The sequence below is a fragment of the Alligator sinensis genome, unplaced genomic scaffold, assembly GCF_000455745.1.
Source record: "Alligator sinensis unplaced genomic scaffold, ASM45574v1 scaffold230_1, whole genome shotgun sequence".
In the NCBI taxonomy this organism is placed as follows: Eukaryota; Metazoa; Chordata; order Crocodylia; family Alligatoridae; genus Alligator; species Alligator sinensis.
In genome coordinates, this window is record NW_005843107.1 from 317,558 (window position 1) to 339,177 (window position 21,620).

Genomic DNA, 21,620 nt, shown 5'->3' on the forward strand with positions numbered 1-21,620 from the left:
AGATTCCAAAAAAAGCAGAACTTACAAATGCAAATACTAACTTCATTGATCTCGAGATCTTTGATACTTAAACTGTTAATGTAACAACCTTTGTGATCAACCAATTTCTAAAGGCCTACTTTTGAACAAAGGGAGAGGAAGATCTGTATCATTAACTTAGTTTCAGAAAGGGTTTCAGAGTATACAATTTTACATTCTTAAGACTTTCTAGTCCATGTTACTAAATTAAATGCACCCTTTCTACTCGCTACAGAAGATTAAGTTGAGGCAGTTCTTTATTTTGTGATTAACAAAGTACTGAAATTCCATTATTGGAAAACTCCATCTACACAAATTTTGTGATGCTATTGAATAAGCAATCGAGCATGTATCATAATACTTTTATCTTGAAGGGAGAGAGGCAAATAAGGTTATAACTTCTGAAGAAGAATCCTAACCAAAAAAGCAGGCATAAACACCCAAGATTCATTTACCTACTCTTCCAGCTGCAGGAAACAGCTGTACTATGACAAGGGTATGAATCAAGAGGCTGGAATGAAGATTACATATCACCACACTTACGTGTAATGCATCCGATCATAGGAATGGTTTATTACAATTTACAGACCTATGTTCAAAGAAATCTTGCAAGTAGATTTTGTATTCTGACATGTTTATTTTGGTTGGATGAACAAATTTATTGAACAAGCTGAATCAAGTGTTTCTCTATCCTCACATTTTCCTCCCAGTAGATTTCTTCAATAACCATATCTTTTACAATATTTATTAGAAAGAAAACCAGCAGTTTGCACGAAGGATTTTAAGAGCAGTTACTTGTTCTTCCACGCTTCTTTTTCAAGCCGTTCACGGATAACCTCTTTCAGATAGGGCTGAAGATAAGGCTGATCCTGAAAAAAAGAAGAGATTATAGGAAATTTCACTACACTCATACACACATATATACATACACATCTCCTTTTTAGTCACACTTCCAGAGTCCCAGGGGTGCTTATTTTAATTTGTGTTTGTATTTAAAAAAAATAAAAATAAATAAAATAATCTCAGGTTCCTATCAAACCCTGTTCACTTTTAAAAAAAAGTAAAGAAGAGAATTTTCTAGCTACATCTACAGCTTTATATCCAATGATTAAGCTGCATCCTTAACTTCTTCCTGTTCCTCCATTATTACCAGAGCAAATGCTTTCAGCTACATCTCTGCAACCCGACTAACATGGGCTCTGCCCGCTTGCAGGATTTCTGATAATTGAGGCTGGCGTATTACTTGCTTGCTCAATTCAAAATATGCCCAAGTGACAACCAGGCTCAGATTATCAATACTACATTCGGGAAACTTCTTCCTTGTTCAGATGGGTTCAGTTATTTCATGGGCAGGTTCAAAATCTACAAATTAAATCCCATTAAAATGCTTGCACCGAACACTTGTTTTTGTATTGCTGAAACGCATTTTTTTTTGTACTAAAGTATTAGATGTCTCTGAGTTTTACTCTCGCCCAATAATACATTCCTTAAATTGCAGCAACAGCAGCATCCAGCATAAATCCACAAATATGCTCAACAGTTGTGAATCTGTCAAACAAGTGTTCAATTACTTTAGCAATCTATTGGATACACTGGATGTTGAGCTCTGTACCTTGGGCTAGATCCAAAAAAAGAACTTTCTTGGACATGGGTGCCTCAATTCCATCTGTATGATTTCAAAAGCTCCAGCTAAGCTGCCACCCACTCCTAGGGGCACCCAAGCTCACTAAGTGGCTCCCTCTTTAACTTCTTTTTTTTTCCCCTAGGGATCTAGAATTATGTTCTTGAGCATGTAACTAAGGACCTACCTCCCACCTGATCCTAATCCATAAACTAAGTGGATAAGTGCCTAAATTCCCTGTAGGACCCAATCTAGTAGGCATTAAAACATGCCATCTGATCCCTAGCCACATTCATGTTCTTACCCTGTGGAAAATGGAAATTTGATCTATAGCAGAGTACCCCTCAGTGAAAGACAGCAAACTACCAGTGTCCAGATTTCATCTACTGAGGCAAGAAGCAGTTACTATTGGATCAGCTGATTTAATATGCAGTCCCAACCTCCTTAATATCACAGTTACATGTTCATATGCCCATGCTCTCAAAGCAGGCCAAACACACTGACAGGCTCAGGTTCTTCCTAAAACACACTGGTAGCTGTGCTTAATATAGAGGGAAAAAGAAGGGGGATGTGGTAGCACCACCTCCTTTACTGATGTCCAGTGGTCGAGTAGGTGTAAACAGACATCATCTTTATGCCACTATAAAAAAATTGCAGTGGCACAAACACCAAGCAAGTTGATATGGTCCATGCCCCTTGTTCCACCACATATGACCAAAGTTTGTGGCTGCAATACTAGCAGTACGATTTTGCCACTATTTTCTGTTTGACATCTATTTGCTTTAAGGCAGGAAAGCACAGACAGCCTGCAGTTGCCCATATTCTCAAGCCACACTGGGCAGGCACTCCTGAGGCTTCAGAGGCCCAAACCTCCACATCCCAGGAATCCCCCTTCCTGGGGCATGCTGGAATGGGCCCCCGAGACCCTGTGGGTGCCTACTTCTGTTCCAGTCTGGCATTCCCCAGGTGCACACTAATACTCTGGTGTGGACCCAGGGCTGAGACCACCAATCAGTTAACTGGCAGTCCCAGCCCCAGGACCGCACCAGAGCTAGCTTTTCCCCACTTAGAAATGTGCAGAGATTCCCTAGGGCACATCTCTGAAAGCAAATAATACATTGCTTGTTGTCCTGCAGGATGAATGGGTGACACACATTTCACCCAATGAAGTGTATCAGCTGTGCCAGGACACATCCCAGCACAGATAATCCACTTTATTTGGCAATGTCTATTTATACCCAGAAAGTATCCAGGAAGTAGAAATCCAGCTTCAATTCAATTTACTTCAATTTATGGAGGATTCTGGCTGAAAGCCATGCTCCCGAAAACAATATAAATTTATATTATGGTTGTATGCCTGTTAAGCAAAAATAACAGAACAGCTTCAATTCTGGAAAAGGGCCAACGTGGTCCCTATTTTCAAGAAGGGGAGGAAGGAGGACCTGGGTAATTATAGGCCAGTTAGCCTTACCTCTAATCTCAGTAAGACCTTAGAAAAAAAAAAAAAAAATCATAAAGGACCATATTAGCAGGGGACCACTGAGTCACACTATGGTAAGGGGCAACCAGAATAGGCTTATAGCAGGCAGACCCTGCCTGACTAACCTGGTGTCTTTTTATGACCAGATCACAAAGTGCTTAGATGTAAGCGTGGAAGTAGATATTATTTACCTGGATTTTGAAAAGGCTTGACAGTGTTGCACCCAATTCTTATGAGCCAACTGAGTAGATGTGATGTGGATTTTTTCACAGTAAGGTGGGTGAAAAGCTGGCTCATGGGATGCACCCAGAGAGTGGTAGTGGATGGGTCGGTTTCCCCCTAGAGGGATGTGGGCAGTGGTGTCTCCCAAGGCTCTGTCCTTGGATCAGTGCTGTTTAGTATCTTCATCAGTGATTTGGATGAAGGTGTTGAAAGCACCTTATCCAAATTTTCAGACGACACTAAACTATAGGGTACAGTTAACACACTGGAGGGCAGGGAGTGAATTCAGGCAGATGTGGACAGACTGGGGAACTGGGCGGATCAGAATAGGATGCAATTTAACAAGGATAAATGCGAGGTGCTGCACCTGGGGAGAAAGTCTTCAGCACACCTATAGATTGGGAGGTACCATTCTGAGCACCACAACAGTGGAAACAGATCTTGGAGTCCTGGTTGATGCAAAAATAAACTTGAGCCGCCACTGTGATGAAGCAATAAGCAAGGCTAACCGCACTCTTTCTTGCATCAGCAGGTGCATCATGAGCAGGTCTAGGGAAGTGCTAATTCCCCTCTATGAGGCATTGGTGAGGCCACAGATGGAGTACTGCATTCAGCTTTGGGCGCCACACTTCAAGAGGAATGTGGATAACCTTGAGAGGAGGGCTACTCATATGGTTGAGGGCCTGCAGGTAAGACCCTATGAAGACAGACTGAGGAACTTGAATCTCTTCAGCCTCCGCAAGAGAAGGCTGAGAGGTAATCTTGTGGCTGTCTACAGACTCATTGGGGGGGGGGCCCAGCAGGGAATAGGGGACAATCTGTTTACCAGGGCTCCCCCTTGGGGTTACCAGAAATAATGGCCACAGACTCATTGGGGGGGGGGCCCAGCAGGGAATAGGGGACAATCTGTTTACCAGGGCTCCCCCTTGGGGTTACCAGAAATAATGGCCACAAACTGAAGGAGAATAGATTTAGATTGGACATAAAGAAATTCTTTATGGTGAGGGTTGCCAAAATATGGAATGGGCTTCCAAGGGAGGTGGTATTTTCCCCTACCTTGGAGATGTTCAAGAAGAGATTGGATAGGCATCTGGATGGGGTTACTTAACCCCAGCGCTCTTTCCTGCCTGGAGCAGGGGGTCGGACCCGATTATCTGCCAGGTCCCTTCCGACCCTAGAAATCTATGAAATTCTCTCTTCAGCCTGAAGGCATTCAAATCCCTTGCGTGCCCTAGCCGTCAGGCTAGAGTCGTGCCCCTTCTTCGGTCCAGAGGCCTACTTTTTCTGCACTGAGACATCTCCAATATAAGGAGTGAAAAATGCTCCCACCACAGAAAGTCTAAGAGGATTCCCACTGGCCAGCTATAGACAGCCCCCTGGCTCAGTACGCTGACTAACTCTCCACATGCACTTTACTGGGATCCCATTACTTTACAAGGATTCTGGGTTATGCACTACACCTGACCCCAGAGTGCAAGTCCTTAACTGAATCAAGCACCTAATTCATAAGCAATTCCAGTCTTCCTTCCCAAACTGTGCATTCCCCACCAGGATAACAGTAGGGCACCAGAGCTACTTTGTGTGGTGCATTATGGGAGTGACATGCACTATAGTCTCCTGTATGGATCTGTGCTCCTCACTCGTTGTCTGCGACCTGTGTTTCTGTACTTGCCATCCCCATTATGATAGTGCCCTGTGCTTGTGTGTACTGTCTGCTGTTGGCGAGTAGCAAAATTGTCTTGTACAAGTGGTAGAAGTAGGTCTGGGGGTCAGTACAGTTGAGGTCTGTGAAGCATAGGTGTGGCTGTAGGGGTGGAAGGAGGCCATGAACAGCCCTTAAGGCAACTGGTGTCCTGGGGCAGGAACAGAGCCAGGAGGGGTAGGACTGGAATCAGCTGTGTCTGGGAGGCTGAAGAATAGACAAGGGATCACTCTGGGACCCTGGAGCAGCCTCCCTTTTTACAATCAAATAATTTCATCAAGGCATGGCAGATGGGCGGAAAAGAAGTCTATCTGAGGAGCCAGAGTGGGGCAGGAGCCATGTGACCACCAGGGGCATCACTACTGCCCCTGGGGACCGATCCGGTCATACTTGCATTATGCTATGATCCTGCAAGCTAAAGGTGGGATTCATACAGTTATCACGGTAGAATAGCTATAAATAACATGTGTGCCCTTATTGGCAACTGTGCATTATTTAAAATGACCTTTGAATAGTTACGTATACCCAGCATAGGCTAGAGCAAGGGGGCATACCAGACCACAGTGTGTGCACCGGATCCAGCTACCCCTCAGCACGCAGCAGGGTTGGCATGGTACAGTGGCCAGACTCCACTGCCCAACAGCCTTGGTAGTTCTTTCCAGCTGCTGCCAGGCCCAGCCCCGCTCCCCAGGCACCCCAGTCCATCTGCCTTGCACCCACTGCCAGGGTTGGGACCCATGCGAGCTGGGCACAGTGTTCAAGAGTGTTATGGGCAGGCGAAGCCGAGATCACAGGGTGAGATGGTGACAGCATGGGGCCTAAGCCTGGGGCAGAGCCACAATCTGCTGCCTGTGTGTCCCTGTGACTGGCACCAGTTACATGGCCAGGGGAGTGTGGGGAGCAGGTCATGCCTCTGCCCCAGGCCCCAGCATTGCCCCAAAATCCTGGACACAGTTCTGCCCACCTGCCCTGCTCCAGGCTCCCTGCTTCCCTGTGGCCCCATCCCATCTACCCAGTCATGCACCTTGCCTGGGCTCCATGGAGACCCTGGGATCACAGGGCAGTGACAGGGCCAGGGCCCAGGGGAGAGCTACAATCCGTTCCACACATGCCCCTGCCTGAAGAATTGGTGCCCATCACAGGGATATGTAGGGAGCAGATTGCGACTCGGCCCCAGGCCCTGGTCCTGCAATGCCTGCCCTACCCCACTCAACTGTCCCACTCCCAGATGCCTCTTCCCACCTGCCCACAGCCCCATCCTAGCTGCCTGATCGAACATAGGACAGCCACTTACAGAGTTTGAGTGAGCTGTCTGGGATGTGGGACCCTCACCAAAACTCCCTAAGTAGCCCCCAGGCCCAAATAATTGCCTACCCCAAGTTAGTCAGATAACATATCACTGCTTTAACCTTGAATCATATAACATGTATATAATTTTTGGACTATGTCACTGGTTTCACTTAGATTGCAAACAGCTTTGGATAAGATTTCATAACAGATGTCTAAAGTAATTTACACTTCTTGGAAGTTAAAATACACTGAACCGCAATTTTCTATTGATATTTTTAACTTAAAGGAAAGATCTTTGGAAAATTCAAAATTGTGTTTTTATTGTGCCAAATACTAGATACTATACTCAGAGCGGTTAAAAATACCCATCAGCGGACAGTACATTTAGTGCTTTAAAAGCAACCATAAGGACTGATTAAACTAAACTCTGCCAAGAGGGGGGAGTCAGTCTCTCTGCCACTTTGCCTGTTGGCTAGTCATTTAAAAACAACAGAACATATGGGGGTAGGGGGGGATATTATACTAGTTTACAAGCTTTTTCTGACATACTATTTCTGATGCAATCTGGTCTAGAAGAATAGTTAAAGTACAGTGTGCATAGCAGTGTGAAAATGAAATCCCATCTTGGCAGCTTCCATTACAAGGTACTCTTTCAGGTTTTTTTTTTTTTAAACTTAAAAAATAGAATATGTAGTGTATATTTCAAATCATTTTCTTGAATTTTCTTTCCAAGCCTTGAAATCAATTCATCACTTTTGCTTCAAATACAGAAATCCATTCCTACTCACTATCCAAAAAAGAAAAGAAGCCTTCTGCTAATTCCTTAACAAAGTATAAGAGTAAAAGGTGATAGAAACACTTATAAAATAGGAGCTTCTTAAAGTAAAGGAATATTTTGAGTATTTGAAAACAAACAGAAAATTCTCAGGCAACAAGTATACAGCATTATATTCAAATTCAGGAGAGTTATGCCTTCTCTCTTCTTGAGCTCCTCATGAAAAACTCATACAGCAGAAGTTACCAGGCATTAAATGTTGTAAAGATAAGGAATAGACTGATAGCACCAAAACAAACACAAAACTGCACTGGAATGCAGAGGTAGCCACAGCAGCTGTAGATGAAAAATGGCAAGCTAAATTCATTTCTACCCACTGGCTACCACAAACAGTACCCAGCAAATGTTCCCAAAAACCCACTTCCCACAACCTGACCTCTGTGAAGCACTCCAATGGGAAGAGACTAGGTTGGGTTTAAGAAAAGCCTTTTCCACCCTTTCCTGTGACAAGTCTTCGACGTCTAGTAATAGGTGGTTGTGACAGACTTAGTCCCCTGGCTAAGTGGTTTGCAGTAGGCCTGTGTGAGACAGCATTGTTTCATTTCAACTTCCATTTTGCGGTTTCAAAGGGACAGTGTTTTGTTTCTTTGTTTCAAAGCACTGTTCCGTTTCATTCCGTCTAAACTGTTTCGCTGTTTTGACACATTTCAACGTTTCACCCATAGGCTATAATGGGGAATCATGAAAATGCCTATAACTTTGTCATTTCTTTCCCGATTCAAATGAAAACAGCAGGGATGGTAGCCCCTGCTGAGGCCACAAAGCCTGTCAAGTTTCAAGGAGATAGGTGCAGGGATTTCTGGGAAACTGCACCTCAGTCTTGAAAGCAAAACTTGTGTCGCTTGCAAGTGTGAACGCACAGCAAAAACTCAGTTCAAACAGTGCTTTTTATGCTGTTTTTCCATCTCTCCCCCAGAGCACTGGGATTGGAAGGGACCTCAGGGAAAGATCACAGTCACTGGCCAGCTACACAGTCACTATGAAAGTAGTCCTTCCCCCCTCCCCTTAGTTTCTGTTTAGCTGCAAGCAAGCCGGGCTTTGAAACTCAAAGCATTTTGAAACGTTTCAAGTACCCTCATTTTGATTTCGCTGTTTTGAGCTCAAAACAGCTTTGAAACGAAAACACCCATCTAATTTCTGCACAGCCCTAGTTCACAGTGCTAAGTGGGTACCGAGTTGACAATCTGCTACATTATGGTTGTAGTTACATAAAGTCCAGATTTAAAGTAAAGGTGGAAACAAAGTTGCATATAGTAATTAATAGGACTGTGCAAAACAGCACCCTTTCATTTTGACGTCCATTTCGCCAGGACAATGTTTTGTTTCAAGTTGCATTCCGTTTTGAAAGCACTGTTCTGTTTTGTTTCCTTGAAACTGTTTCACTGTTTCGACGTTTTGCCCATAGGCTATAATGGGGAAGCACAAAACTACCTATAACTTTGTCATTTCTTGTCTGATTCAGACGAAACTTGCAGGGATGGTAGCCCCTTCTGAAGCCACGAAGCCTGCCAAGTTTCAAGGAGATAGGTGCAGGTGTTTCTGGGAAACAGCACCTCAGGCTGCTGACAAGCAAAACTTGTGACATGTGTGACTGTGTGTTAAGGCGCACCCTCTGGCACTGGGGCCTCTACACAACCCAGTCACTGGCCAGTTACAGTTAATGGCAGAGCAGTCCTTCCCCACCCTCTCCTTATTTTGTTTCCCTGCAGGCAAGCCCAGCTTCAAAACGCGAAACGTTCTGAAACGTTTCAACCGCCCTCGTTTCGCTTTGAGGCTGTTTTGAAGCCCTTCATTTCGATTTCGCTGTTTCAAGTTCAAAATGAGTCGAAACAGCATCAAAATGAAACAGCCAGAAGAATTTTGCACAGCCCTAGTAATTAACACTAGGGCTGTGCAAAGCTTTGCCGGCTGTTTCGACTCATTTCAAGCTCAAAACAGCTAAATTAAAACAAAATGAAGGGTTTCAAAACAGCCTTGAAACAAAAGGAGGCCAGTTGAAATATTTCAAAAGTTTCAAAATGTTTCCGGTTTTGAAGCAGCAGCCAGGTGGTGGGAGGCAGGGGAGAGCCAGGCTTGTGCTCTTAACGGCTCTGGAGCCCAAGTGGCTCAGCACGGGGGGAACACAGCTCTGGCTCTCCCTGCCTCCCACCACTGGGCTGTGCTCCGTGGGGCTGGCGGAGCATTTTGGAGTGCAGCTGGCTCTGCCTACCTGATGCCAGGCTGCGCTCTGATCGGCTTTTCCACTACCATGGAGCTCAGCCCAGTGGTGGAAGGCAGGCAGAGCCGGCACTGCACTCTGCCTCCCGCCACCGGGCTGAGCTCCACTGGACTGCAAGTTGCTGAGAGCTGAGCCTGGCAGGGGGAGGCGCCTCCCCCAGCCAGGCTCTGTCCCCAGGGCTGGGGAACTCAGCTCAGCTGGGCGAGGCGCCTTCCCCTGTTGGGTTGAGTTTCCCAGTGTTGTGAACTGCTGGGAACTGAGCCTGGCGGCAGGAGGCGCTTTCCCTAGCTGGGCTCAGTTTGTCAGCACTGGGTCCCAGGCAGCAGAAGCAGCCTCCTGTCATCCGGCAGGCAGATCAGGGGCCTGCCTGCCCCCCCAGGAGGGCTGCGGGGGCTCTGCTGGACTCCTCCCAGGGGTGCGGGCCCCCAATCTGCCTGCCGGATCACAGGACGCTGCTCCTGCTCCCCGGCTCCCGTTTGTCAGCATTTTGAGGTGCAGCTTTCCAGAAAACCCTGCACCTATGTCCTTGAAACCTGGCAGGCTTCATGCCCTCAGAAGGGGCTACCATCCCTGCAAGTTTCATTGGAATCAGGAAAGAAATGACTAAGTTACAGCCTGTTTTGTGCTTCCCCATTATAGCCTACGGGCAAAATGTTGAAACAGCAAAACCGTTTCGATGTAATGGAATGGAGCAGTACTTTTGAAATGAAACACTGTTCTGTCAAAACTGAAGTTGAAGTGGAATGCTGCTGTTTTGCACAGCCCTCATTAATACCATATATTAAGTGAATAGGATTATGGACCTGCAAAGAAAGCAACGCATAAATCCACAAGGAACCAGAACTGAAAGTTAAACAGCAACTACAGATGCACTTCCAAACTTTAAAATGAATAGAATTTGCAATAAAGCATTTACTGTAAAGTAGTTGGATGTGTCATATTAATTAGTCAGCAATTATATTTAGATGGATAATTTCAATGTAGTTACCCATAAGTAAATGTTTGATACTTGTAAGTGCCATAAATCATAACAAGGAAGTTTACTACAAGACTGCAAGGTCAATGAAGTTACACGAGTAACTGCCTTATTTGAGAGTTTAAAAAAAAACTATAAGTTATTAGGAAGTGACCCTCAGGTTGGGGTACACAAAAAAAAAAGTTACTACAAGGTAAGCCAAGGCATGAACTTCTAGCATATCAGCTATTCAACAATAACTGTCCCTATGCACGTTGCTACCCCTCACCAAATGCAAGGTTGCTTCTCTCAATGTAAGAGAGGTAAACTACATCCTACCTATAGTCAATTACTGAAGAGTAGGGGCATACTAAGGTCAAACCCTACCTTACTTTTCTGCAGCTGGTTCACACACACCCATTCTATTAATGAGATACAGGATTAGTTTTGCTCAGTGTTCTAAAGACATGCATTCTTTATTAAACACACTGTAAATCTGAAAGACATTCCAAGTTCCTGCTATGTTAAGTTCCACTCTCTCTTGCACTTTGTACATGTTCAATTTTACTTTGCGTGATCCACAGACTTCAATGGAACAGTGCATATTTATCAAATTGGTCCATTAAGTCAACCTCTTTTCTCTCTCCAACAAAAGCCTCAACCCATTAAAGAAAAGGAAAATTAAATCAAGTCACAATTGTCACGCTTGATTTACACAGGGTCAATCTTTAGCCTAAAGAAACATGGCACTGCTGTACAAAACACACAAAACTGTGCAGCACTAAAAGCTGTACTAGCTGGTCTTAAGGGTGCTGCAAACGGGAGCACTGCATAGATCACCTGCTCTACCATCATTATGCTGGTAGACTCCTAACAAAGTTACAACTGCGCGATTCTTGCAGAAACTGATTTTGGCTGGACTCCACACTTATGGTGGGCTCACTGCAAAACAAACAAACAAAACAATGCGCAAGGGCTTCCCATGTGCTTTTCTCCTTGCCTGTAAGTTTGTTTGTTTATTTGCAGCAAAGCCACAAAAAGTGTGGAGCTTACTGCTTGGGAACGGCCTGAAACAGTGGCTTAGTTACCACAATTTTACTTAACGCATGGATTAATGACTTCCCCGGGATTAATCAGGGTAATTAAGATGTGGTTTCAGGCCATCTGGCAATCTGCAGGAAGGGGAGGGACTGCCAGGCTCCTTAGCCAATCAGAAGCATGCCCCCCTCACACGTTTAGCCCATGAAAATGATGGCCAGCCACAGTATGCCTGCAAAATCAGCTGGCTGCCTCCTCAAGATCGGTAGAACCCTACTCATACTAGATGACCCTTAAGGGTGCCATGCAAGGTCATTCCTGTCATGGTGGTAGCAAACTCAGCTCAAAACAAAGCACCACAATGGTAGTGATCCAATATCAGCACCACCCTGCAGTTCCAGATAGCTTCCTTGGTCTGCTGCATTTGAGAGGGAGGCAGGCATTAATCCTTTAAATCAAGAAGCTAGGAGCTCAGAAGTCTCAAGAACCCTGGGTCAAGTGGAGGCTTCCAGGAGTCTGGCTCTACTGCAAAGAGCAGGAAGCTGAGAAGCCTCGAGACCACTGCTCTGAGATAAGAAGTGGTGATCTGCCACATGCTCTACTACAGAGCTAAGAAACCATGCAAAGTTAGATGCACTTCTGAAGGATAGCTAATGACAACAGGGTTTTGTAACAGTGACCTGTGTACTTAATATTTGGAAAAGAGTAATGATCCTGGCAATTTCCCCCTCATTAAACTAAAAATAATGTCCAAGAGACAATACAATTCATTGTTCCAAAAAAACACTTTTTTTCTGCAACGCCCCCCCCCCCCCCCCCCCCCCCAACCCTACAAATGAATTGCCTATACTTTACTCTCAATTTTGGGGAGGTAAAATCCGATAACTACATGAGATGGTGGTACATAGCAGCTAACCATCCATTTTCTTCTTCCCCAAACCATCAAGAATATGAAAATTTGGTTTTTGACTACTTAAGAACAGGGCTCTCTGGCTCTAGGGTTTAATTCTGCATGACATGACATTTTACTTCAGAACTGCTTCAAGTCTAATCTTTTAATAAGAACCTGTCTTTGTTTAAAGCTATGAACAATTTTTATTTAGCTAAAATTATTTGTTTTGATCCATACCAACATGAAATTTTCTGTTGAACGCAATATGGTGAGCCTCAGACAAAATTTTCTGACATAGAGGAAGCTTTAGTTCACTATTTTTACTGTTTTTAATCCTTGTGTCCTTCCTTTTGTTGTTTAATTCTCCTGTGGGATGCTGCAATAGCAACAGTAGTTGAAGAAATGTCTGTGATCACCTACTTGTACTTGGGGGGGAGAGAGATAAATGGTTTTCCTAATTGTGAAACTGAAAATGTGGGAGTGACTTATATACAGGATCAACTTATACTAAGAACAATATATTTTAAGGTAAGCACATATGCAGGGAATGTCCCCTCTCCCCCAAGAACTGCAGATCTAATTGTCCATGTCCCATTTGCTAATACGTCACTCTCATTTGCTAGTAAGTACGTAGCAGTAAGCAAGTTAAATGACATAAACACTTTCATGATGACAACAGAGTGGCCAATATAAAACATACTTAAGATATTGGCAGTAACTTGTCTCTAATATCATGTACCTCTTCATATTTCGTCCACTGTTCTTTAGGAAGAATTCGATGTTTCATACTCAAGTCGAGAGCTCTCTTGATGCGAAACATTCGTTCATGGTATAGCTCTGGTGGAAGCCTCTTCACTGCTAATTTCACATCTTCATCTTCATATAATGTGTCATCCGCCATTAATCCTGTAACAGTAAAATTTTACAATAGCATCACTGTCTAGCAGTAAACTTTGTATTTTCATGACACTGTTCAAACACTTATTCAATATAATTTGGTTTCTCTGTAACTATTCCAGGACAAAGGCCAATTATTTGTTTATAGAACAGCTTATAAACACTGATCTCCATCTACATATGAATTGCACAGCTCAATTTCCAGAAAAATAAATAGAAACAGGGATTGGGGAGTGAGGGTGAAGGGGGAATGAGGAAATGTCTTTCATTATTGGGACATTTTAAAATCCATTAGGAAATAAAATCCCAAAATCCTTCCTCATGTAACATTATGCTACTTAAGAACATGAGTTGCCAATTACTGGGTCAGACCACAGGTCCATCTTGCCCAGTATCCCATGAGAGTGGATGCCAAAAGGGAAAGTGAGCTGGGTATGACCAGGGTTTTTTTACACTGTTTCTCTCTCACTTGCAGCCTCCAGCATTTAAGGTCTAGGAAGTTCTGATTCAGAGTTCTAATTCCCATACTCAATAGCTACTGATGCCTTTTTCCTCCAAGAACGTGTCCAATTCCTCTTTGAATGTAGCTCAACTGTCAGCTTCCATATCCGGTGGCAATGAGTTCCACACTTGAATTACATACTGTATGAAAAAGAACTTCCTTTTGTTAGTTTAAAACTTACAGCTGACTAGTTTCATTTTGTGACCCCTTACTTCTTGTGAGAGAGGGCAAGTAAGAAAATTCTTATTTACTTTGCCTTTGCCATTTTCTAAATTCTGATCATGTCCCACCTCACATATTTCTTTTCTAAATAGAATAGATCTAGCCTCTTTAGCCTCCCCTCATATGGAAGCCCCTCTATATCACTGACCATCCTTGGTGCCCTTCCTTGTACCTTCTCTGGTTCTTCAATATCCTTTTTCAAGTTCAGGGACCAGAACTGGGCACAGTATTCAAGGTGTGGATGGATTTACAAGGGGACTTCAGAGAGATCAAAAGATTAAAAGTGACATTTTTTTCTTGCTATGTAATTATTTTAGTCCTAGTGAAAACCGCATTTCATTCTTCATCATTTGGAACCCTGTTACCCAGTATCTATGGTATGCTGTATTATAGAAATCAAAATGAAGAACGCTTAAGCCAAAACAATGGGAATTTCATTTGCTTCAATGAAAGTCTGAAAAAAAAAAAAATCTAATTTTATTCATCTCAGTTTACAAGCAAGGTCTGGTTAATCTACCATTATTGATTTATTTTCTATTTTTCTAGTTCCCTATCAGCATTCCTGCTCCCAGGATCAGCACTCGTGCTCCTGATAACTGGTCCCTAGTAGACTATCCCACATTATTTGCATTCCCTTTGCAGTGCAACATTAACCTGAGTTTACTGTAGGTACAGAAAAACAACTATCCTATTTCCCAGGTGCCTCTGTCAAAAGAAAATATACAAATCAAATAATAAAATCTGATCAAATGGAGCAAGGATCATTTGACACAACATGGAACCAATGCAAGAAAATGTTCCTATTATTACTCTTGTAGACAGCTCTAGAATTACCAGTTCCTCATAAGCACTTGAAAAAGCGTATCATTAGCATAAAAAAAAAAAAAGAAGTTTTGGGGTTTTTGTTTTTTTTTTAAGTTTTATTACTATAATTAGGCACTGAGCAAAAGTGAAAAGAATGGATGCAGTGAGGAGCAGCAGGTTTTCCTATTGACTTTGTTTTAATCACTGACTTCAGATTTTATTTCCAGGCATGTTTCCAGATTCTGCTGATTGGTCTTTTAGGAAGTCATATTGTAACCTGATCCAAACCACCAGGATCTGTCACACACTAACTTGAAATCACAGTCAGATCAAACTGAAAAGGTGGATTTTGCAGTGAAATCTGAGAGAGTGAAGATTAAATGCTTGTTCCATGTTCAGAATTCCTTTTGTGAAGCTCCAGTTCCCATCAGTTTATACTTGGGCTCTCTGGGTCTACAGAAAGAACTTTTACTAGCTATCATAACATCTTAGAGAAAAATGCACCTGATTCATCACTAGATTAACAATTATCAGCACTCTACCCATTGTGAACATTATTTTTTACAATAAGAGAGGCATGGCTAACTTTTATAAGAAAGCTCTACCTTGATTTCAATACACCTGGACATGCAATTAAACAGCTAAAAGATTCTTTGCATCTGCTAGGCTGTTTAACTGGCAATGTATAACCCATAATTAATACACCTACCCATTTTGTTGAATCCACATAAGTTGTAATACCACTTGTAAAAAGCTTGCATCAGCCGACCACTTGAAGCTGAAAGAGATCACTGTTAGTCTAAAGGTAAACTAAAGCTTAACACTGGTACATATTGACAAGAAATAAATATTAGATAATATTATATTTGCTATGTATTATACTATAAATTTAAATTACATCATGTCCAACTTGGCTTCTCCCTGTTCTTGCATGTTTTTTAACATTATGCTAAGCACAATATTATAGCATTTCATCATTTTGACATATGTATAACCAAACAGGATCTTCAAGTACTAGACATAGGGTAGTGGGACAACCTATAGCCTGTGGGGCAAGTCTGGTTCACAGTACCATCTGATTTGGTCCATGGATATAGGTAGGGTTTTGGCAGCTGTTGGTCTCCCCAAGCCACCACCAGGAGAAGCAGTAGTGGCAGCTAGGTCCTAGTACCCACCTGCCTGCCAACACAAAGACTTCTATAGCATTACAACTAGAAAGACTCTCTGAAGACTTAAAACTGAAAAAAACACTTGCAACACGGGCTGGTAAAAATTATGCAACTTACTGACAAGCTTGTCATCATTTGAGAGCAATATTACAATACAATTTAATTAAGTTAGATTTTTAGAACTTCTCTAAAGGATAAGAGGTATCTACATAAAAGAGAAGCAAGAAAAGGAAAAAAAAGCCCTGCCTGAGATTTGCTGTAAGGAAATCCTACTGAAGATACAAATACTGAGTGTTGTGAAATACAATACACCAGGAAAAGTTCATGAATTCTACTTCCAGCAGGAACAGAACAGCAATGCAAATACAAGTATTCTCTTAACAGCATGATTTTCTAGAATAGAAATACTCAACCTCCAACCCAGGGGCCAAATGCAACCCATAATGCGATCCCATCCGGCCCACAGGGCTCTCCATGGGACAGGAAATTTGGCAGCTGGGTAGCAGTGGCCATTACTACAGCAACCCTCCCCCTGCCAAATTCCCAAACCTTATGCCCTGTACAGTCAGGCAAGACAGGCTGAGACTCCTTCCCCTGCTGACTCAGCCAAACCCCCTTCTTCCTCCTGCAGGACCAGGCTCCCCACCTCCCCCTTCTAAGCTGCTGGATGGAGACTGCTGCACCTACCCTGTAGCACTTGACTGGAACCTCCCAAGGTGTTATTACAGAAAGTGGTGGCACTTGACAGAGCAACCATCTCAAGTTGCAGCAAGAGAAATATAGGTTAGATATTAGGAAGAACTTTCTCACTAGGAGAGTAGTAAAACACTGGAACATGTTACCCAGAGAGGTGGTGGAATCTCCATCGGAGGTTTTTAAACCCCAGGCAGACAAAGCCCTGGCTGGGATGACGTAGTTGGGACTGGTCCTGCTTTGGGCAAGGGGCTGGACCAGGTGACCTCCTGAGGTCCCTTCCAACCTGCATGTTTTACAACTCTATAACACCTGCACCTCGCTACCATAATCCCTAAACCACCTAGCACTTGGAACAGAGCAGACAGCACTCTTATTTTCAACCGCTGACCATCACTCCCAACCTTTTTTTTGTCCCAAGAAATTAATTAGCATCCTTTTCTGTAGCCTTCCCACCTGAGGCAGCCTAAGAGGTTATATGGATGCACCTAAAGGACGCCAAACAGGCCTGGCTCTTAAACAAACATAACCCAGCGCTAAGCCAGGCAGCCACATAATAGGAGTTAAAGGAGAGAAAGAGGCACAGTCACACGCAACTACACCTCGGCCCTGGGAGCCGCTGCTTCCTGCCCTTCAGCGCAGCACCCTGGCCCCGCTCTCGGCCCGTAGCTCCCAGGAGCAGCAGCCAATAAGGAGCCGGCGTGAAAACGAGGCCACACGTCGCACCCAGGCCCCGCGAAGGAACCCCCGGACCGGGCCCGCCGCCGAGAGGCCCCACACGACCCCCGCTCCCAGGGCCGCTCCCAGCCCGGCCGCGGACCGGCACCCCGCGCGCCACTGCAACAGCGGGGAAGGGCACGGCGCCATATCCCCCGCTTCGCCTCACCCGGTGCCCTTGCCGCCATCTTGACTTCAGTGAGGCGCGGTGCCTGCTGGGTACACTAAGAATGTCCGCACTGGTTTACGGACGGCGCGGTCAGGTGGCTGGCGTCTGCGCATGCGCCGTGAGCAGGGTCCGCAGCCTCAGGGGGCGGGGCTTGTCCCGCCCATAGCGGTTGTGTTCCCGCAGGGCTGGGGGGAGGGGGTCGTGACATGCGCAGTGCGGGGCCCGGGGAAGCCCGGCTGCTGCCTCCGTGCGGGCCGTGACATTCAGAGGAAGGCGCTGGGGTCCCGTGTTGCCAGGTGTACGATAACTCTCGTATTTGTCCCATTAGTTCAACCCTTGTAGCATGTACGATCAATAATAGTGACCAAATGTGCGATATTTTTTGAAGCAGCTCATTGATGCAGGATATGCAAAGCCCAAGTCATTCTCAATCTTAACTGACTCCTGGGTTTGCTGTCAGCATTCAGATGACTGCTTGCTTGCCTCGAAATAAAGAAATGCTCCAGCATGATACCAAAAGGTATCATCTCTCAACCAAGAGTTTTAGATTTTTGCATTTCTTGTCTCAGACCAACGCAGCTACTAAATACATCCCTAAGGCTTATTTGTGTAATTTTTCAGTGTATGATAGCTTTTCAGCAGATACAATAATTTTGAGCCTCCAATATGATTTCATATTTAAGACCTGGCAACACTGCTGGGGTCTGATCCGCAAGCCCTGGGGCTCCTGCCCTGCCACACAAGCATGGAGCAGGCGCCCTTGTGGGCTAGGGGATCAGGCCTCAATCGTGCCGTTAGGGAGGGATGGCAGCAAAGCTGGTGCTTGGAGTTTCAACCAAGTAGCAGACATGAGCTAGTTGGACCACTTGCAACACTCCTGAAAAGTAGTTTCCTAGGGGGAATAGCTGTGGCTTTCAGCCCCTAAGTTTCCAGCTTCATACATCCTGCAGTCGGAGACAAATCTTTATCTGAGATTGTCAGTGACATTCTGCAATGGGGTGCTCAACCTCTAGCCTATTAGCCAGATCCAGCCCATGGGGCTTCCCATAGAAATATGGCAGCAGGGGAGCAATGGTACAAGCCAGTTTCCAAGATACTGGTACCCCTCCACTATCCTTTACTTAGATTACCTTACTGCAGGAATCACCCATCTACATTTTTTCTCTTTGCAGGTAGAGAAAAGGTGTTCTTGAGACACGCAGCCTTTTGAAGTCCATGCAGTGGCTTGTATGCACCTTTGAAACTCCACAGCAGCCAGGTGCAAGATTTCTAAAGTGTGTCCATGACACTAAGCATGTACATTGCTCAAGTCCTTATTGTTATTTATAGTCCCTAGTTCTAAAGTGCCTGTTTATAACATCTCTGCTCCCTCCCTGCCCCAGTTCTCCAAAATTTCCAAAATTACCCTCACCAAGACCAACAGATAAAAGGAGGCTTGTCTAACCTCAGCCAAACCATTTCTAAGATTTTAGATTTAAAGAAGAAGAGACTACTTTAAGATTTCACAGAAGCAAAATTAATTTGGTGAGTACCACTCACAGGTCCTTTGTATAGCTTGCTTCAGAATATTTTTAAGGTATTTCTGGGATGTCTTGGCATAAGATTACATATTCCAAATTTTAGGTAAATGGGTTTAATTTGGACAGGGATTGTCATTGGGGTTAAACACATGAAGTGAAAATGAAGTGGAAGAAAATAAAATGTTTTTAATCAATGTAACAAGACAACCTTTAAACTTAAAATGACTGGACTAGCATATATACACAATGTAAACAAACATAGAAACAAGTCTCACAATGACAATAGTTAAAATTATCAAAGGACAGGGCTTTAAATCCAGAAAACCAAGAAACTGCACTCTTTGCTTAAGCGTAGAACCCATAAAAAGCATCAGTGTTAATCAGATACAACATCTTAGATTTTGTTGGCCATCCTAAATTTATAAATCCTAATTTCAAATTTCTTTGCTTTATAGGGTTAAAGCCCAGTATAAGCCCCTTAACCTGAGTTGTACTGCATTAACACTGGTCAAGACTGATGCTTTGTATATAACAGTTAACAAGAGGGGCAACACCCCCCCCCACACAAAGCCATTTAGAAGAGTATAAGTAGCCCAGAAAGCTTGTTGGCTATACTGTGTTAGGTCCTTCTGTCAGACAGTCCAATTCAACAAAATATTTCATATTCTTTCTGCCATGTGGCCAAAGGGGATGGAAGGAAGATGGGTGTTTCTAGTGGGAGGTGGGGGATCCCTCCTGGCCAGTGCCTTTTCACCATTATCAGGTAGAAATATTTGTTATCAACTGATGGCCATGTAAGAGCACACCAACAGTCAAGACAGCATGGAAATATTTATGTTTACGATGACCTCCTATTTCATTAACACTGTCTTTGTAAGATGGCACTCTGCCGTACCTTCTGTCTGTCTCATTTAAAAATAATTTTTATTCAAGATGAATTTCACAAATATCACGTTAATAGTCTACAGACAGACCACTACAATTTACATTCCTCTGACAAATTTCTTCAGTGTTATTCCATTACATGTGACTAGAAGTGCTTGCTTTTCCAACTTTATTTTCACATTTTTGGGGAAGAGAGGGTGGTGGAGATGGAACAGAAGAGGGATAGAACGTAAGTGGGGATAAGAGACTTCATACTCTTCAGCCTTAATACCCTTCATTCAACTTGTCTTTGTAGCAGATAATGAAGTGTTCCTAATTCTGAGTTAACTGAGTGCAGTCAATTTAACTGACTATCTGAATTTTGCCTATTGGTATTATAATATCCAACATCACTATAATTGAAGATTAGGAAAATATGCTACTCTTCTTTTCAATTAACTTTGTGCACCTAACAGCATTTTGTATCTGGTCAGCTGATTTTATAAGATGTTGAAAAACCCTTTAGTGGGAGTCATGTCTGTTCACTGATTGGTTCTCCAGATCTTGCAGTCTGAGTTTTCAGTCTTGTTCCAAAAGGTACAGCTGTGTTTTTCCAGACAAATCAAGTTTTTCATCTCACAGTCTATTGAAATATGTTGTTGTGAGGAAAGAGGAATAGAAGAGACTCCATTTTATCATGCTTTACAAAATGATTCCCACCTTTCTGGCCTATCAGTCCTCAACATTTCTTGTATGTGACTATGCTTTCTCATCAAACTTCAAATTGACAAGGTTGGAGGTGCCCGGGGCACCCATGAACAACAGTATGGTGCAGTCCATGAATAACACCATGGTAACTGCTGCTTTATAAGTTTCTATGTTCTCAGTTGACTGCTTCATCCATCATAGATACGTTATGATTTCATTACAAGATTTACATCAATAACTTACTGAATGCGCTTAAGCCCGTTTCCACTTCAGTCTGGAGTTAAGTCTTTTTTCTTATGCACTGTAGTTATTTGATAAGCAATAACTTTTAAAACAGTAAGTGAACAGCCAAGAGACTGAAAAAGGGAGCAATTTTTTTTTCCAAAACAAATTTATTTTACAACATGATTCTAGTCATTTTTACATGTGTTACTAATTAAAGTGTTTTTAAGAATTTCATGAAATCCTGTACTGAGGCTTTGGCAATCTCTGTACAAAACACCTCATTGGGCACAGATACTAGTTTATCTAGAGAGATGTAGCTGGGCTGTCTTGGGTCATACTGGGCTCTTCCCAAGAATGTAAGAAACATGTGCCTCTCTTTGACTTTTAAGAGACTTGAATTGAAAACCTATGAAAAGAAAAAAGAAAGAGAGATGCTGAATTTTATAGGCACGAGACTAGAAAATACATGTAACACTGAAGAGTTTTGTACGTAGAGAAGACAAAGTTAGGAATGGTGAGTTTTGCATTGTTTACCTCCCCCACATATACTAGCATAGCACTCTTTACAAATTAATACTATAACATTTAAGCTGAAATGGTCTAGAAAATAAAATGGGATACAGCAAAAATAAAAGGGAGTTCAGAGCTAGTGACAAGAATGATTAGCAGCAAGGCAAAACTGTGGAAAGGAGACAAATAGGGTGAGGACATGACAGTACAAAATAATGAATGCTGGAAGGACAGACACACTTTTATAATATATAAATCAATACAACATGCAATGAACCTGACAGGCAAAGATAATGTAACTAATAAAAGAAAACATTTTTTATATAATATATATGTTTGTGGAACTGAA

The 21,620-nt window shown here is 43.2% G+C and overlaps 2 protein-coding genes across 2 annotated transcripts in view; both read right to left on the reverse strand.

Annotated features, from left to right (window-relative positions):
- Window positions 1-571: 571 nt before the first annotated feature.
- On the reverse strand, window positions 572-17,569 carry LOC102367733 (cytochrome b-c1 complex subunit 7). Its single transcript, XM_006037393.3, has 4 exons — window positions 17,445-17,569; window positions 15,406-15,474; window positions 13,011-13,177; window positions 572-887 (listed from the first exon to the last, which is right to left on the reverse strand). The coding sequence occupies exons 1-4, from the start codon at window positions 17,461-17,463 to the stop codon at window positions 810-812; spliced, it is 333 nt and encodes a 110-aa protein (XP_006037455.1). The 5' UTR covers window positions 17,464-17,569; the 3' UTR covers window positions 572-809.
- A 1,569-nt stretch (window positions 17,570-19,138) lies between these two features.
- MTERF3 (mitochondrial transcription termination factor 3) overlaps window positions 19,139-21,620 on the reverse strand; it is a 23,654-nt gene continuing 21,172 nt past the window's right edge. The window contains exon 7 of the mRNA XM_006037394.3: window positions 19,139-21,167. Coding sequence (XP_006037456.1) covers window positions 20,973-21,167 — 195 coding nt within the window. The 3' untranslated portion in view covers window positions 19,139-20,972. The remainder of the gene's footprint in view (window positions 21,168-21,620) is intronic.

Excerpts from the sequence above, each read along its gene's own strand:
- LOC102367733 (XM_006037393.3), bottom strand. Across the intron at positions 13,178-15,405 it reads ATGTGGATTCAACAAAATGG|GATTAATGGCGGATGACACA; the intron begins GTAGGTGTATTA and ends TTACTGTTACAG. Across the intron at positions 888-13,010 it reads AGTGGACGAAATATGAAGAG|GATCAGCCTTATCTTCAGCC; the intron begins GTACATGATATT and ends TCTTTTTTTCAG.